We start from the raw sequence: 19723 nt of genomic DNA, 5'->3' as shown, positions 1-19723 counted from the left end.
TAAACTTTGTTGGTGCCATATACTATCTAGTTATTTCTCTGGTCATTCCTTAAAAATCACTTGCATATACTTTACTTTGTATTATGTATTACGGATAATCTAGGGATGGTTTAAAGTCTCCAGGGAGACAGGTAGGAAGATGGCTCAGTACTGCTGCTGCTCTTCCACAGGATGTGAATTCAGTTCTCAGCACCTACATTAGGCAGTTCACCTATAACTCTATAACTTCAACTCCAGGGGATCCAAAGTACATTCATGGCCAGTGTGGGCACCTGCACACATACATACATCTGCAACACACTGTGCCCAACCCTGAGTACATTAAAATTTCTTTATTGTTTTTAAATAATTATTTTAATATTTATATTTCTTTTTTCCCCATCTCCATGAGGGTGTCACCATCCCACTAGACCCTCCGACTCCCTGGAACCTCCAGTCTTTTTTTTTTCCCCTCTAACTTATTTATTAATCTCAAAAGAAAAAAAAGGTCTATCCCTTTACACCCCCTCAGAAAAGAAAATAAATACAAATAGAATTTGGCAGTTTCCTTCCTAAATTATACATTTTTCTGTGGAAGGGCTTTGAACACACCACCCCAACAAGACAGCATAATATAAGACAACACAAAATTTGATTTACCACTCTTTGATTTCACATGGGAAACTGAGTTGGACTTTAAAAAAACAAACAAACAACAGTTCAAACCTGTTGGCTATTTTCTTCTTAGTTTTTTTTTTTTTCCAACAACATGTTTATATGATTTAATGTAATAACACTATACATTCAGTAGAACTCAAATTCCAGAATTGTAATATTGGAAAATTGGAGTTTTAGCTGCTTTCTTCCTTGGGGTATATATGGTCTTTTTTTTTTTTTAATTAGGTATTTTCCTCATTTACATTTCCAATGCTATCCCAAAAGTCCCCCATACCCTCCCACCCACTCTCCTACCCACCCACTCCCACTTTTTGGCCCTGGCGTTCCCCTGTACTGGGGCATATAAAGTTGGCAAGTCCAATGGGCCTCTCTTTCCAGTGATGGCCGACTAGGCCATCTTTTGATAAATATGCAGCTAGAGTCAAGAGCTCCGGGGTACTGGTTAGTTCATAATGTTGTTCCACCTATAGGGTTGCAGATCCCTTTAGCTCCTTGGGTACTTTCTCTAGCTCCTCCATTGGGAGCCCTGTGATCCATCCAATAGCTGACTGTGAGCATCCACTTCTGTGTTTGCTAAGCACCAGCATAGTCTCACAAGAGACAGCTATCTCTGGGTCCTTTCAGCAAAATCTTGCTAGTGTATGCAATGGTGTCAGCGTTTGGGAGCTGATTATGGGATGGATCCCCGGATATGGCAGTCTCTAGATGGTCCATGCTTTCGTCACAGCTTCAAACTTTGTCTCTGTAACTCCTTCCATGGGTGTTTTGTTCCCAACTCTAAGAAGGGGCAAAGTGTCTGCACTTTGGTCTTCGTTCTTCTTGAGTTTCATGCGTTTAGCAAATTATATCTTATATCTTGGGTATCCTAAGTTTTGGGCTAATATCCACTTATCAGTGAGTACATATTGTGTGAGTTCCTTTGTGATTGGGTTACCTCACTCAGGATGATGCCCTCCAGGTCCGACCATTTGCCTAGGAATTTCATAAATTCATTTTTTTTAATAGCTGAGTAGCACTCCATTGTGTAAATGTACCACATTTTCTGTATTCATTCCTCTGTTGAGGGGCATCTGGGTTCTTTCCAGCTTCTGGCTATTATAAGTAAGGCTGCTATGAACATAGTGGAGCATGTGTCCTTCTTACTGGTTGGAACATCTTCTGGATATATGCCCAGGAGAGGTATTGCGGGATCCTCCGGTAGTACTATGTCCAATTTTCTGAGGAACCGCCAGACTGATTTCCAGAGTGGTTGTACAAGTTTGCAATCCCACCAACAATGGAGGAGTGTTCCTCTTTCTCCACATCCTCGCCAGCATCTGCTGTCACCTGAATTTTTGATCTTAGCCATTCTGACTGGTGTGAGGTGGAATCTCAGGGTTGTTTTGATTTGTATTTCCCTGATGATTAAGGATGTTGAACATTTTTTCAGGTGCTTCTCTGCTATTCGGTATTCCTCAGGTGAGAATTCTTTGTTCAGCTCTGAGCCCCATTTTTTAATGGGGTTGATTTTCTGGAGTCCACCTTCTTGAGTTCTTTATATATATTGGATATTAGTCCCCTATCTGATTTAGGATAGGTAAAGATCCTTTCCCAATCTGTTGGTGGTCCTTTTGTCTTATTGACGGTGTCTTTTACCTTGCAGAAGCTTTGCAACTTTATGAGGTCCCATTTATTGATTCTCAATCTTACAGCACAAGCCATTGCTGTTCTATTTAGGAATTTTTCCCCTGTATCTTCGAGGCTTTTCCCTACTTTCTCCTCTATACGTTTCAGTGTCTCTGGTTTTATGTGCAGTTCCTTAATCCACTTAGATTTGACCTTAGTACAAGGAGATAGGAATGGATCAATTTGCATTCTTCTACATGATAACCGCCAGTTGTGCCAGCACCATTTGTTGAAAATGCTGTCTTTTTTCCACTGGATGGTTTTAGCTCCCTATCAAAGATCAAGTGACCATAGGTGTGTGGGTTCATCTCCGGGTCTTCAATTCTGTTCCATTGGTCTACTTGTCTGTTGCTATACTAGTACCATGCAGTTTTTATCACAATTGCTCTGTAGTACAGCTTTAGGTCAGGCATAGTGATTCCACCAGAGGTTCTTTTTTTTTTTTTTTTAAATATTTTTTATTACATATTTTCCTCAATTACATTTCCAATGCTATCCCAAAAGTCCCCAATACACTCCCCCTCTCCCCTCCCCACCCATTCCCACTTTTTGGCCCTGGCGTTCCCCTGTACTGGGGCATATAAAGTTTTCAAGTCCAATGGGCCTCTCTTTCCAGTTATGGCCAACTAGGCCATCTTTTGATACATATGCAGCTAGAGTCAAGAGCTCCGGGGTACTGGTTAGTTCATAATGTTGTTGCACCTACAGGGTTGCAGATCTCTTTACCTCCTTGGATAATTTCTCTAGCTCCTCCATTGGGGGCCCTGTGATCCATCCACTAATGTTTTTGCTAGGCCCCAGCCTAGTCTCACAAGAGATAGCTATATCAGGGTCCTTTCAGCAAATGCTTGCTAGTGTATGCAATGGTGTCATCGTTTGGAGGCTAATTATGGGATAGAACCCTGGATATGGCAGTCTCTAGATGGTCCATCCTTTTGTCTCAGGTCCAAACTTTGTCTCTGTAACTCCTTCCATGGGTGATTGTTTCCAATTCTAAGAAGGGGCAAAGTGTCCACACTTTGGTCTTCGTTCTTCTTGAGTTTCATGTGTTTTGCAAATTATATCTTATATCTCGGGTATACTAAGTTTCTGGGCTAATATCCACTTATCAGTGAGTACATAGCATTTGAGTTCTTTTGTGATTGTGTTACCTCACTCAGGATGATGCCCTCCAGGTCCAACCATTTGCCTAGGAATTTTATAAATTCATTCCTTTTAATAGCTGAGTAGTACTCCATTGTGTAAATCTACCACATTTTTTTTATCCATTCCTCTGTTGAGGGGCATCTGGGTTCTTTCCAGCTTCTGGCTATTATAAATAAGGCTGCTATAAACATAGTGGAGCATGTGTCCTTCTTACCAGTTGGGACATCTTCTGGATATATGCCCAAGTAGAGGTATTGTGGGATCCTCCGGTAGTACTATGTCAAATTTTCTGAGGAACGGCCAGACTGATTTCCAGAGTTGTTGTACAAGCTTGCAATGCCACCAACAATGGAAGAGTGTTCCTCTTTCTCCACATCCTTGCCAGCATCTGCTGTCACCTGAATTTTTGATCTTAGCCATTCTGACTGGTGTGAGATGTAATCTCAGGGTTGTTTTGATTTGCATTTCTCTGATGATTAAAGAAGCTGAACATTTTTTCAGGTGCTTCTCAGCCATTCGGTATTCCTCAGGTGAGAATTCTTTTTTTTTTTTTTTTTTGATTTTTAATGTTTTTATTACATATTTTCCTCAATTACATTTCCAATGCTATCCCAAAAGTCCCCCATAGCGCCCCCCACTTCCCTACCCACCCATTCCCATTCTTTTGGCCCTGGCATTCCCCTATATTGGGGCATATAAAGTTTGCAAGGTCCAATGGGCCTCTCTTTCCAGTGATGGCCGACTAGGCCATCTTTCGATACATATGCAGCTAGAGACAAGAGCTCCGGGGTTCTGGTTAGTACATCATGTTGTTCCAACAATAGGGTTGCAGATCCCTTTAGCTCCTTGGGTACTTTCTCTAGCTTCTCCATTGGGAGCCCTGTGATACATCCAATAGCTGACTGTGAACATCCACTCCTGTGTTTGCTAGGCCCCGGCATCGTCTCACAAGAGACAGCTATATTTGGGTCCTTTCAGCAAAATCTTGCTAGTGTATGCAATGGTGTCAGCGTTTAGAAGCTGATTATGGGATGGATCCCTGGATACGGCAGTCTCTAAATGGTCCATCCTTTCATCACAGCTACGAACTTTGTCTCTGTAACTCCTTCCCTGGGTGTTTTGTTCCCAATTCTAAGAAGGTGCACAGTGTCCACACTTTGGTCTTCATTCTTCTTGAGTTTCATGCGTTTATCAAATTGTATCTTATATCTTGTGTATCCTAAGTTTTGGGCTAATATCCACTTATCAGTGAATACATATTGTGTGAGTTCTTTTGTGATTGTGTTATTTCACTCAAGATGATGCCCTCCAGGTCCATCCATTTGGCTAGGAATTTCATAAATTCATTCTTTTTAATAGCTGAGTAGTACTCCATTGTGTAAATGTACCATAATTTCTGTATCCATTCCTCTGTTGAGGGACATCTGGGTTCTTTCCAGCTTCTGGCTATTATAAATAGGGCTGCTATGAACATAGTGACCAGAGGTTCTTTTATCCTTGAGAAGAGTTTTTGCTATCCTAGGTTTTTTGTTATTCCAGATGAATCTGCCGATTGCCCTTTCTAATTCATTGAAGAATTAATTGAGTTGGAATTTTGATGGGGATTGCATTGAATCTGTAGATCGCTTTTGGCAAGATGGCCATTTTTACTATATTGATCCTGCCAATCCATGAGCATGGGAGATCTTTCCATCTTCTGAGATCTTCTTTAATTTCTTTCTTTAGAGACTTGAAGTTCTTATCATACAGATCTTTCACTTCCTTAGTTAGAGTCACGCCAAGGTATTTTATATTATTTGTGACTATTGGAACCTCCAGTCTCTTGAAGGTTAGGTGCATCTTCTCTGACTGAGTCCAGACCCAGCAGTCCTCTGCTGTACATGTGCTGGGGGCCTCATATCAGCTAGTGTGTGCTGCCTGGTTGGTGGCTCAGTGTCTGAGAGATCTTGGAGGTCCAGGTTAGTTGAGACTGCTGGTCCTCCTACAGGGTTGCCCTCCTCCTCAGCTTCTTCCAGTTTTTCCCTAATTCAACCATGGAGTCAGCAGCTTCTGTCCATTGGTTGGGTGTAAATATCTGTATCTGGCTATTTATTTATTTAGATATTTTCTTTATTTACATTTCAAATATCCCCTTTCCTAGTTTCCCCTCTGAATATCCCCTACCCCCATCCCCGCTCCCTAACTCACCCACTCCCACTTCCTGGCCCTGGCATTCCCCTATACTGGAGCATAGAACCTTCACAGGACCAAGGGCTTCTCCTCCCATTGATGACTGACTAGGTCATCCTCTGCTACATATGCAGGTAGAGCCATGAGTTCCTCCGTGTGTTTTCTTTGATTGGTGGTTTAGTCCCAGGGAGCTCTGTGGGTACTGGTTAGTACATATTGTTCTTCCTATGGGGTTGCAAACCCCCTTCAGCTCCTTGGGTACTTTTTATAGCTCCTTCATTGGGGACCCTGTGCTCTGTACAATGGATGGCTGTGAGCATCCACTTCTGTATTTGTCAGGCACTGGCAGAGCCTCTCAGGAGATAGCTTTTCAGGTTCCTGTCAGCTAGCTCTTATTGGCATCTGCAATAATCTGGGTTTGGTGGTTGTTTAAGGGATGGATTCCTAGGTGGGGCAGTTTCTGGATGGTCATTCCTTCAGTCTCTACTCCACACTTTGTCTCTGTAACTCCTTCCATGGGTGTTTTGTTCCCACTTCTAAGAAGGATTGAAGTATCCACACTTTGGTCTTCCTTCTTCTTGAGTTTCATGAGTTTTGCAAATTGTATCTTCGGTATTCTGAGCTTCTGGGCTAATATCCACTTATCCGTGAGTGCATATCATGTGTGTTCTTTTGTGATATCATGTGTGTTCTTTTGTGATTGGGTTACCTCACTAAGGATGATATCCTCCAGATTCATCCATTTGTCTAAGAATTTCATAAATTGTTTTAACAGCTATGTAATACTCCATTGTATAAATATACCACATTTTCTGTATCCATTCCTCTGTTGAGGGACATCTGGGTTCTTTCCAGCTTCTGGCTATTATAAATAAGGCTGCTGTGAACATAGTGGAGCATGTGCCCTTATTGCAAGTTGGAGCATCTTCTGGATATATGCCCAGGAGTAGTACTGCTGGATCCTCTGGTAGTTCTAGGTCCGATTTTCTGAGGAACCCCCAAACAGTTTCCAGAGTGGTTGTAGCAGCCTGCAGTCACTTGTTCTGGCAGTTCTAGGCTTTGCTGGTTTTCATCCTTCTCTGGAGATCTTGGAATCTGAATAGAAACTCATTTGGTCCCAGCTCTTCTTTACTGAGGGTTTTTCAAACTTACTGATTACATTTCCTTATGGTCTATTCAGGTTTTCTACTGTTGGTTCAGTTTTGCTAGACTGTATGCTTCTTATAATCTATCCTTTTCTTCATGGCAATCCAATTGTTAGTGTAAATTGTTCACAGACGTCCATAATACTTTTTCTCTCTCCTTTGAGTCTTTGTTCTCTTTCTTCAGCCTAGCTAAGATTAGCTAAGAGTGCCAATTTTCAGGAAACCAATTTGTTTTATTTTTGTTTTTGTTTTTTAATTCTGTTGTTTTTCTGTCCCTCTTTTCTAATCTTTCTTATGTCCTTCTGTCCACTAACTGGGGGTTAATTTCTTTTCTAGTTTTCTACTTCCTCTTTGTGCTGACAGGAGGTCTCTTCTATGTGAGGCAAGTGCTGTTCCAGTGAGCTGCAGCCTGAACTAGTTTTCAGTTTCCTAAGACTTACATTTAAGTCATTTGCTGTCCTTTGTCCTCTATAGTGCAGGCATCTGCACCTTAGTGCAGACCCTGCTGAGTCTTACTGAGTGGCTGTTTTTTAAGGTTTGGGACTTTTGCTTTTGTTTTCATTTGCAGATTTTCTCACTGGAGCCCAGGCTGGCCCTGTGTCACCTCCTGGGTGACAGGTGTGCACCAACACATCCCACCAAGAGTTCTCTTTTTATTTTACCTTGGACTCAAAGTTAGTTTCCAAATTTGTGAATATTACCTTCTGTTGTTAATTTTTATTTTAATTAAACTCTGGCTAAAAAGATTCTTATTTTCTGAAATATGCTAAGATAAATTTGTAACTTGATATGATAAACTCCAGGAATGTTCCATGTGCTCTTAGGGAAATGTGCATCACACCCTGGTGGAAAGTCTGGCATATTTGTTAGGTTCATTTCATTAACTGTGTTATTCACCTCAACTGCTTCTTTACTGATATTGTTTGGATATTCTTGCCATTACTGAAAGTAGAATATGGGACCTACCATCACTGTATTGCTATCAGTTTTGAGATTTAGATTTTTCTGTTACTATTGCTTTTTATATTTCAGGAGCTCTGGAATATAATTGCTAGACCTTCCTATTGTACCTTTTCATGGCCATCTTTTTCTCTATAGAAAGCTTCTGACTTAAAGGTTTTTACCAACCTTTAACGGCAACCACTGCTGATTTCTCTTGTTTCTCCTCCCTGTGCACTGTCTTTGCCCTTTATTCTTTCATTTAGAGTGTGTCCTCACATCTGCACTAAGACCCCTAAGACAGCACCAGGACCCCTAAGACAGCATGCCGCTTTTTTTCCTGTTGCTTTTTAGATTGAACCAGCTGTTATACATCTTTGGATTGGCAAGTTTAATTTATTTATATTTAACACACACACACACAATATATATATATATATATATATATATATATATATATATATATATATACACATACACACATACATTATATATATATATATGTACACACTTGCCTGTTTTGTTTTGTTTTGTTTGTTTGAGACAGGGCTTCTTTGTGGTTGTCCTGGAACATGCTCTGTAGATAAGGCTAGTCTTGAACTCACAGATCTGCTTGCCTCTGTCTCCTGAGTGTTGGGATTAAAGGTGTGCACCACCACTGGCCAGCTTAAAACTCATTTATAAATTGAAATTTATTATCATTTTGTTATTGTTTCCTACATTCTTAGCAATTCCATTATTTTTTTTTTTAAATCCCCAAACAAAAGATAACCAAGCAACCAAACCAGAAAGCCTTGCATGTGACCGGTGCAGATGCCATAGAAAACATGCCAGTTTCCAAGAAAGCACAGAGAGAGTTACTAGTGGCACAGAAACCTCCCTTCTGGGTATATCCTCTGAATCTGTGTCCTCACTGTTACTCATAGCAATGGAAGACAACTGAAGCTGCTAATGACAATGAGGCACATGCACACATCACTTTATTGAGCCTTAAGAAAGACTTTGGGCTGCTGAGATGACTCATGGGCAATGCCTTGCTACACAAGTCTGGTGATTTGAGTTTGAGTCGTAGACCCAGTTAAAGTTAGGAGGAGGAACTAACTCTACAGAGCTGTCCTTTGACCTCTGCATGCATGCCATGGCTCATGTGCTCACATATACATCATACAAACTCAGACAATAAAAAACTTCTAAAAAAGATTCTGATTCATTACAGCATAAGTGATGTTAACATTATACCAAGTAAAATGTGCTGGTCTCAGAGGAAACACTATAGAATTCCCTTAATCAAGGAACTTAGAATCATAAAGTTCACGGAAAGTGGACTGGAGAGAAACTGGACTTATAAAGCAGACGTGGACATGTGGTTCCCAGGCTCACATGTGGCCGAGGGTAGCTGGATGGCAGTGATGACTCAACACACAGTACTTAATGTTGTAAACACAATGTTGTAAAGACACAGTACTTAATGCCATTGAAATGGACACTTAGAAATAGTTAGGATGTCAAGTCTCAAATTATGTCTACTTCACCTATTTTTAAAGGGATATCTTGTTAAAAAAACTACTTACATTTGATGCTAGTATTCACACTTACTGGAATTGAGCAGTCCACTGCGGCTGAAAGAGAAAAAAATGTTTAATAATATTCTTTATATTTATAAATAATGAGAAACATTAAATTTATAAACACAAAATGCTCTGAAGACTTGAAGTTCTTTGCTTTATTATTGTATTTCTAGAGATTAAAAATAAGATAGCAGATAAAAAATACTAGGTGGGATTAACAGCTCATTGGACAATGTAGAAGAGAATACTGGTGAACATGAAAACATAGCAGTTTAACCACTGAATACAAAATATAGGCAAGACTGAACAAGGAATGAGCAGAGCTTTGGTGGCTGATGCCAGGCCTTTATCATGGTGCACCAGCACGATTAAGCAAAGACTTCAACAAAGTGGAGCATCTCCATACCTATTTCAAGACCTAATTCGATGCTCCAAAAACAAAGCAGGATGCTGCGGGCAGAAAGGTAGACATATAGATATGCACATTTATACCCCAAGACAGACTTATACATTGGGTCAAATGATGCTGAAGTAATTCAATAGGGAATTACTCTTCAGTAATTGATACCAGAAATTTAATATCTGAGTAGGCAAAAACCAGTAACCTTTTATTCATACTATATACCAAAACTCAAAATGAACCACAGACTTAAAAGGAAGAGTCACAAGCAAAAAGCTTCTAGAAGAAAACAAATTCAGAAAACCCTAAGATTACAAAATGGTCTCTTAAACACGCTGTTTAAAATACAAATCCTAAAGTATCTGAAAATTGAGCTTGGTTTTATATGATTTTAATGCCACGATATACTATTTTCTTCAATTATTTAAAACATAACCTAATATTTTAAAGTTCAGCTCTTGAGACTACATAGCAAGATCCAAGTCACACAAAAGTAAATAAAAATTAGGTAAAGTTAGTAAAATAAATTAGTGAAATTAAAGTTTATATTTAACCTTGGAGGTATTCACAAAGAGGAGACACTGCTCTATCCTGGCAACAGCAGGCGCTGCTGAGGGGGCAGTCGTAAGGAAACAACCAGCAGCCACTCTGGAAAGGGTCTCGTCACAAAGCTAAACGTACCCATAAACATACCCATGGCTCCTAGTAAAATAAATTTACCATGCGAAACAGTCATTTGATTCCCAATAACTCAGACTGAGTCAAAACAACCCAAATATTCTCCAAGCTGTGAATCAACCAATTATGACAGCTTCATTAAATGGAATACTTTTTTTTTTTTTTTGGAGACACATTCTGTCTACATAGCCCTGACTCCCCTGGAACTCACTACATGGATCAGCCTGACCTGTAACTCAGAGATCTGTCTCCCTCTACCTCCTGAGTCTTGGGATTAAAGACATGCACCATCAATTAGAATCCTACTTATAAACAAAAGTAAACAAATTTAAGGGCTGGGGAGAAGGCTCAGTCGGTAAAGTACTTGCGCAAGCACAGGGCTGAGGTCTAACCCCAAACCCATGTAAACAGCCAGATGTGGTGGTGTGCACTCAGAACCTCCACGGGGAGGTAGGTGGATCCTCAGCGCTGGCTTTCCAGTTTGCCTACAACCCACCTAAAAACTAAGGGAGAAATATCAATAAACACATCATGGGTGCCTCAATGTGTTGTGTACATTGAAAGAAGCCAGGCTGAAAGTATAAATATTATTCTATTCTATAGAAAAGGCAAAAGTGTAGGAACAGAGAACAGATGGGTAGCTTCAGAAATGAGGGGGACCTTTTTGGATATTGGAAATGTCCTATACCGGGGTCAGCACACTGTTATCGCAGGATCAGAGAGGGTAAATCTCTGGCTCTTTGAGGTAATACAGCCGGTCTCAACCAGTTGACTCTGCATTTCAGTGCAAAGACTGCTACAGCCAGTATGAAAAAGAATGAACATGACTGTGTTTATGGACACTAAATTCAAATCTCATACTGTTTCCAAATGCTACAAAATACACCCCTCCTTTTCTTAGCAGCAATTTAAAATATATGCACCCTTCTCTGTTCCTGAACTGAACAACAGCATGGGGCAGGAAGATGGTCATACATGCTAGAGTTAAATGATCTCTTGTTTACTGTCAACACTGTCATGGTTATAGAGACATATACATTTTCAAGGTATTTCCCTATATACTTACAACTAGTGCATTTTACTCTACATAAGTTATCTTTTAATAAAATCAATAATAAAGGAAGGATAGCAGCCAGTCTCCTCTTTGTGTAACTTCCTAAGTGAGAGCAGGTTAGATTATATTAAGACCAGCATACAGCTGAGAACGGCAGCACAGCGCATTCAGTTCCTCAGGTGCCCAAAGCGGAAGGACACTGCTGTTAGGTCAGCCTGGGCTTTATAGTAACATCTTGTGTTAGGAAGACATCACAGTCACTAGTGAAATGCAGGCATGGCAGCACACTTTTGTACTCTCAGCCCTGGGGAGGCAGAGTTAGGAGGATCTCTGGGGCCTGCCTCCTATGTAGTTTAGCCTTAAAATGTCAAGTTCAAGGTCTCAGTGAGTGACCCTCTCTTAAAAAAATGGATGGCTCCTGACAAATGACACTTAAGGTTGACCTCTGGCTTCTATATGCATACACACACATGCATACACACTTGAATACATACTTGCTTGCTCACACACACACAAGCATGCCCCAATATAGACACCTAAAATTTTAAACACAAATAGAAACATGAGCAATCTCTAACAACAAAAGAATATTAGAATAAATGCATTGAATGAGCTGTCTAGGCATTATGTAATTGTAAATGTTGTTAACATAAATTTTGCCATTGATATAATCAATAGTTGGCATCCCACTTTAAGATCCAAGTCCCCTTTGAAATAATGTAAAAACCGCTTTGCCACAGGTTCATCATAATGAGAAGTAAAGCTGGGGTTTACATGGGCACAGGAAATTCAAATTTGCACATGTTTACCTTTGGCTGAAAGGATTTTATTATAGTGAACAGCCATGTGGTTCTTGACCATTTGGAGAGTGGTTAGTCTGAGAGAAGAGGAGTCAGTGCAAAAAGCTAAAAATTAAAACATAGTTAATCATTACACATGTAAACTTAACATAAACATCAAAGATACAGTTACTGACGTCATTCTCAGTTCCGTTCTGGACTTCCCTGGAGGAGGCGGAGAATACACACACTGTCATGGCTCTGTGTCCAGTCGTCGTCTTGCCCTGGGAACACTGACTAGCAACTCATCACCTGGGCTCCAGCCTCTTCAAGAGTTAAGTTTTACAAGCTTGAGAGTTTGGGAAAGAGATTCTAGAATATAATCTATTAAAATAATCTAAACTATAATCTACTAATAGATTAATAATGTTAATCTACTCTTAAATTATTACTATTTTATACCTCTTTATCTCATTATTAAACATCTTCAATCATTTGCTTGATTATGTATGAACCACTGAGCCTGAGAGATCAGACAAGTTCCAAAGCACAAGACTATCCATGGAGACTGTGCGGTAAGTGTCACAGAGAGGTAAGTCTCTGACTTTACAGCTGCAGTCAAGATCCACAGACTGCTTTAAATCTATGTATTGAACTTTTCCACCTTCTCTCAAATTGTTTAAAGTGAATCTTAGAAGCATTAAGCATCAATATATAAGCATAAAGCACTATGGAGGCATATTCTTAAACATTAAAACCACTTTTTACATGTTTTTATGTGTGTGTGGTATATGTGCATGCCTATGTATGTCACATGTGTGTGCGTACATGTATGTGTACAACAGTGAGTGAGCACACAGGTATAGGTGTCAGGAATCTTCCTTGGTCATTCTCCATCTTATTTAGTGAGGTAGGATCTTTCATTTGAAGCCAGGTCAGCCGATGAGGCTAGTCTAACTAGCCAGCTTGCTCTGGGCATCCCATCCCTATCTCCCCAGGCAGGTGAGCTGCCACTCCCACCATGCGTTTATATTGGTTTGGGGATCCAACTCTCAAATTTGCACAGCAAGTACTTTATCTATTTATCCACTGAGCTACCTTCCCAGCCCCTGAAAATTTTTGAGAAATAACAGGAGCATATACTTAAAAAATTCAACAGTAAAATAGAATATAGGGTTTGAAAAGATTCTTCTACGAGGAAACAGATTCCCCTCCTAGATCTAGCCTTCAGTACTTCAGTACTTCAAAATCAATCCATTCATGAAAACTCCGCAGAATACAAGCATGCTATTATCAAAGAGGTGGCTGGCGGACACGTGCCATGCATTCTCACATTCTCTACCAGTAAAATTCTTTTTAGCCATTATTATCACCATTTAATAGAAGGACAGAGCTGTGCATTAAATCTGTGTCATATTCCTGCAAAGGAGGCATTGCTGAGATAAGAACCAATGCAGCTACATGCTGACAAGTGCTCTGCCTGCATTAGCTCTGCAAGTGCATGCTTGTGTGTGTGTGTGTGTCCGCGCATACACTCCAGAAGATTGAACCTAGGAGCTATGCAAACCCTCTACCCCTGAGGTATATAGCCCCAGCACTTTTTACTTTTTTTTTTTGAGAAAAGCTCTCATTAAGTTCCCAGAATGGCCTTGATCTCAAGCTACAGCCCAGGCATGCCATAAACTTACTATCCTCCTGCCTCAGTCTTTCAGATACTGGTATTACAGGTTTGCAGCACCAGATATTGCTTCAAAGGTTTGTTTGTTTGCTTGTTTTTTGTTTTTGTTTTTGTTTGCTTTTGTTTTTGTTTTTGTTTTATTTTTTTAAATAGGCTTTTCTAGCTGTTTCTGTGAATACACTTTGGTACAAAGAAATAAAATGAAATAATTAAAAATTTCATCATTTTTTTTTCTTATTTGGAGGGGACAGTATGAAATATTTTTCATAGAAATAAGAACAATGGGTTTAAATTGTTTTTCCTAAAACCAATGCCAAAAATATTTAAGTTATAATTACAAAAATTATTTTAGGTTAATATTAAAATTTTACTTTGGACACCTTTATCACTTGACAATCATCAACTTAATAAGGCAGACATGCTTTCAACCAGACCGTGTGCTGGCAAAAGTAGCCCCTGGTTGTGGCAGGGTGGGAAAGCAGGGGCAGCTAGGTTCACAATCAGGGCACAACAATAGTTCGACATTATGACCCCCAAACTGAGTCCAAAGAATGCCTACGACATTTAGTTCTAATTGCTGATATGAAGTGCAGGCAAGTGTCTCTTAAGAGAGCTGTGTCCTCAGGTCACGGACCGCCCAGCACAGAGAACAGTGAGTTTCTAACACGGCTTCAGCTGTATGTCGCTCACTTACCGTTACTCTTGGTGCTCAGGTGTCCTGTAAACAGGCATGGTGGGCTGTATCTGGGGAGGACAGAGGTTGCTCTGACTTTCAACAACAAAAAAAGACAAATTAGGACATGGGAAACACAACTTTCATAAAAAACAATATAGAATTTTAAAAATAACACATTTATTTTATTTTTTTTTAAAGATTTATTTATTATATGCAAGTACACTGTAGCTGTCTTCAGACACTCCAGAAGAGGACGCCAGATCTCGTCGCGGATGGTTGTGAGCCACCATGTGGTTGCTGGGATTTGAACTCTGGACTTTCGGAAGAGCAGTCGGGTGCTCTTACCCACTGAGCCATCTCACCAGCCCAACACATTTATTTTTAAATAAAGTTGCTATTCAGCTAGGCATGGTGGTGCATACCTATAATCCCAGCAGTTCAGAGGCAGAGGCAGGCAGATCTTTGAATTCCAGGCTAGACTGGTCTATATAAAAAGTTCAAATCCAGCCAGGGCTAAATAATAACACCCTGTCTCAAAAAAAAAAAAATCATTGTTATGTTACTACCAACAAAAATTTATCTAATAGGAAAAATCCTATGACCACAGATTGAACTTTTTTTTTTTTTTTTTTTTTTTTTTTTTTTTTAAGGAAATAAGGGTTGGGAGGATGGCTCAGGTGATAAAGTGGCCGTCAAATACGCACCAAGGAAAGACCTGAGTTTGGAATCCACATAAAAAGCCAGGCCTGGCAGCACATGCTTTTACTCCAGCTTTGGAGGGGATAGGGTGGGCACAGATAGGTCCCTGACACTCTGTGACAAACTACTGTAGCTGAACCAATGAGCTTCAAAAGGCACTGCCAGTTTTAGTTGTAACTTGACACAACCTAAAATTACCTGTAAAGAGTCTCAGTGAGAGAGTGCCTACGCTGCATGTAGACCTTTAAGCTCCCACTGTTGGGGAATACCCATCGAGATAGTTCATCACAGAATAGACATACAATAGTGGGAGGCCTTGTCTTAAAAGATAAAGGTGGAGAACACCGGGGAGACACTTGACCTCAGCTCCCAACCGACACACAGGTGCACACCTCCCCCTTTTTTTTTTTAAAGAAAACAAACTATTTTATGTGAAGCACTGTATGTATTGGGGATCTGTGCCTGGCAAGTGCTCTCCACTGAACTGTTTTCAAACTAAGTTATTTTCAGAATGGTTTACTTTGAGACTTTATTTTTACTGGATGAAGTGATCAATAGATCATTTATGTCACTTGATATATAATGATTTTATTTTGTTCACTACTGACACATTGGATTTTTGTTTTGAGATAATATATATTTTGAGTTATATTTATTATATTATTTTCTTTTGAGATTAGGTCTTACTATACTGCCCAGGCCAAGGCTGGTCTTGAATTCCTGGACTCAAGTGATCCTGCCTCAGCCATCCAAGCAATTGGAATCACAGGCACACACCAATGTACCCAACTAAACACACTATATTTAAAGAGAATTCCAAGAATGTAAAAATAGTGTCTGTTCTTTCAGACTTCATGGGATTAGAAAATTACATAGACACCATCACAAAATAATTTCTTTCTCCACAATTTAATTGTGTTTGGTAATGATATTTAAAAAGGAGCAGAATTTCAGTGTTGTTATAACTACTGTATAGAACATGAATACTGTAATCCCCAGGCAGCTTTTTTTGGTTGTTTCTTCTTCATTTATTTACATTAAGATATGCACTCACTGGTTTCTAACATTCCTAACAGATAAATGTCATGTTAAAACTCACAGGGCTGCAGTGAGGCCTAGACAAGTCATTTCACCTGGGCCCTCTCTCAGGCATTGCTCCCTCCAATGCGGACATTTTTCTGTTTCTTGATATGACTTTTTTTTTTTTTTGCCAATGCAAGTGTTAGGTAATACTGTAGTAATTATTACTTATAGCTACTTTTATGACTGTTTAACAATCCTTTCTACTCATTTAAATAACTTAGGCACAGGTTCTATATCTTGACTGGACCCAGAATGATCTGAAAGCAGTCTCAAGCTAAATGCCCAGAAAAAGAGCAGTCTTGTCTAAATTAAGACTAAAAATTGCTGCATGAGATGGATGTGGTGTTGGTGGGGCAGTCAAATTCTTCAGCTCGGTTTCCTAGACAATTTGATTTTATTAGCAATCAGAAGAAACTTCACTGAGGAAAAAAAAATGGTGTTTCAGGACTTTCCCAACATTTCTGCAATTTTAGGACTAGGTCACTTTTAAAGGTATTTCCAAGGGAATGACAGATTAAAAAACCTTTCCCAAGCTCTTCTCAGTTGGCTGTCCCGACAGGTTGTCCATGAATGGTGGACCAATAGTCTCATTTTTTTCCCCTTTCTCCCCCCCCCCCCCCCGTCAGACACTGGAAACAGAGCCTTACAGGTGATCAAGCCTACCTCCCCATTTTTCAAAAACTAAGGCTTGGCAAAGTAACTGGCAGGACGCCTCACTAGTTGCTATCAGAGACTAGATACAAGACCTCACTAGTTGCTATCAGAGACTAGATACAAGACCAGCTGTTCTTCAGGCTGATGGCTTTCTGCCGTATCACACTCTTGAAGGCTGACCTCACAAAAGAATTTGCTTACTGTGAGGAAGTGAGGAATGTTTTTCCTTGGGTATCTTTAGTATCTAGTATTCTGAAATAGCTGAGGGAACTAATAAAATCTAAGATGGGTTACTTTAAACTAAAATTAAGCATTGAAGCTTCAACTAAATGAATGGTTACTTATAATTTAGTATATAAAAACTGGCCCAGATACTTATCGAATATAACATTTATACCAGGAACAATGTTATTAATATGTGTTATGGGCTAAAACTGAAGTCACCTAAAAGTATAAACCCTTTTACATTTGTCACCTCATTTAAAAATAAACACCAAAACCTCACAAAGTCTATTACTAAACAAATGTAAGTAAAAGAACTTGAGGGTTTTAGCTTCTTAGTCTGGGGCTTGTTCTGTGACCAACCATGACACTAGGGGAATTATTTATAATCTTTTGTTTTATTCATTTCAAAATATAAATAATACCCATTTAACAGGATTTGTGTGTGAACAAGTGTTGGGTTACGGGTGGGACACTGCAAAGGTTTCAAGTTTATTTTGTAACCATTTCTGAAGACCGTAACAGCATTTGGTGTGTGTGTCTCTAGAGCTTAGGTTGGGATGGTGTCTGAATACCCTCCCCGCTGACCTTGTATGCTAAGCAAAACACTTATTTTGATCAATTATTGTAGAATAAAGGTGCATGCAAGATGAAAGCAAGGTTTAATTAATCATTAGCAGGTCGATTCAAAGGTACAGTTTAAATAGACAGCACCAGTCCTCTGTGTGAGTGGGGGTGGGTGTGTTGCCTATTTCGGTCTTAAGAAAGAATACTTCGACTAGACTGATTTGCAACGATTTATGGGTAGAGGTCACAAACTACTTCACACACCCCACTTGACTCAGGTGTACACTGTTATTATGGGTAGTCTTTTGCTGTTAAACATTCAGTCCAACGACCAGCCACATTGGAAGTTTATTACAAATGCAGTATCCCAGCTCCTACCTTGGAGCCACTGAATTATAACCAGCTCTGGGTGAGTCAGTTCTGGAGGGAGGGAGAGAAGGAGGGAGGGAGGGAGTGGAAGATTTCATGTACTTAAAATGCACCTCGAGCTTGCTGTATATTATCTGCACTTAATCCCCAAGAACTCCGTGGCATGGGTATTTACCCACTACATTCAAGATGAGGAAACTGAGGGTCGTTTCTGTGAAAGCAGCCGGCCTGATCTGGGGCTCAGGTCAGACTTCAAAGACCAGGCTAGTATTCCGCCTAGAAGATACCCAAGTGATACAGGCTGCAGGGTCCCAGGATCAGGGGATGGATGTCAGGGCGACAAACTCAAGATCAGGCTGGAAATCAAAGAGCCGGGCATGCGGAGTCGCCCTGAGCTCAGGGCCTTTCTAGTTCCAGCCATTACCCTGCGACACTGAAGGAGGTGGCAGGCGACCTTAAAGGCCATGGGCAGCCTGGACCCGCGCAGTCCCTTACCTCTCCGGCTGCCATCCATGCTTAGTCTTCCTGCGGCCTCCGCGGTTGTGTCCCCTTGGTTCTTACTGGGATCAAGCTGAGCTCCCCCCCGCAGCGGAGGTGAAAAGGAAAAGACCAGGACCGCGGGGGCGCAAAGGGTCACAGCGACGGTCGTCAGGGCGGTTGCTAAGGGCCGGCTCCGCGGCTACAGATTATGACGTCACAACATAGGGACGTGTGCTCCTAGGCCCCGCCCCGCCCACAGCACTCCCGCCTACAGGAAGTGCCAGCAGCCCGCGGGAGGATGGCCACCGGTCCCAATCTGTTGTTCTGGGAGCCTGGCAGTTATCCAGAGTGAACTGTCCGGAAAGCAAGTCATATCTGCTTCTGCCACCATACCCACTTTTAACTTGGATGCCTGTGATTCGAACTCAAGTCCCCAAGCTTGCAGCGCAAGCGCTCTTGACACAGCAAGACCTTGCAGCTACTCCCCCCCCCAAACCCCAAGTTTGTATTGTAAGCATTGCAATTAGTGTGAATTTCCTTTCTGCCTACTGAGTTCCTCAGCTCCTGCACTCGCTCTCCCTTTATCTTTAAAGCAGCAAAGATCGGTTCATTTTGAATGGAAGAAGGCAGTGAGAAAAGGGTGGATGCATTCCGTTGCTTTCTGCGAGTTGTTCATTTTTGCAGTAGTTAATTGTGTATCCATGGAAATAAGATCAGAACGGGGTAGAGGGAGTGCAGAAAGCATTCTGTCCCGCTAGGCTTCTCAGCAACCCGTTCTTGAACTTTTAGGCTGGATGGGTAAGTCCTTGTTGTGGTATCATATAGCAGTATTCCTGGGCTCTGCCCACTAGAAGACCACAACCCATTGATTGCAACCTAATTGCAACCAAAAACGTCACTAGGTATTGCCAAAGGTTGCCTGAGGAGGAAACTACATCCCATCTGAGAACCTCTGGAGTCACAGGAAGCATACCGGATTCCGAGCCAGATTTGCGAACTTTGAGCGTCTAGATATTATGGTTGATTTTTATGGCACCCTAATGAAAGTTAGAACCTCCAGAATAGGGAGGCTTTCCTGATTGCCTTAAGTGATTC

General features: G+C 40.7%; 1 protein-coding gene across 4 annotated transcripts in view; it reads right to left on the bottom strand.

Annotated features, from left to right (window-relative positions):
* Positions 1–18827, bottom strand: part of Spata7 (spermatogenesis associated 7) — a 50859-nt gene extending 32032 nt beyond the window's left edge. Inside the window, exons 1-4 of one of the 4 annotated variants that reach the window (XM_021178896.3) lie at positions 18644–18827; positions 14573–14647; positions 12231–12326; positions 9293–9340 (exon numbers count right to left, since the gene is read on the bottom strand). In XM_021178896.3, coding sequence (XP_021034555.1) covers positions 9293–9340; positions 12231–12326; positions 14573–14647; positions 18644–18662 — 238 coding nt within the window. In that variant the 5' untranslated portion in view covers positions 18663–18827. The remainder of the gene's footprint in view (positions 1–9292; positions 9341–12230; positions 12327–14572; positions 14648–18643) is intronic. The other 3 variants (XM_021178898.3, XM_021178897.3, XM_085830608.1) reach the window with 3 other exon arrangements.
* Positions 18828–19723: the final 896 nt, after the last annotated feature.

This window comes from Mus caroli, unplaced genomic scaffold (assembly GCF_978045245.1).
Source record: "Mus caroli unplaced genomic scaffold, Mus_caroli_1 scaffold_14, whole genome shotgun sequence".
Classification (NCBI taxonomy): Eukaryota; Metazoa; Chordata; class Mammalia; order Rodentia; family Muridae; genus Mus; species Mus caroli.
This window is presented reverse-complemented; position numbering and strand designations above follow the sequence as displayed.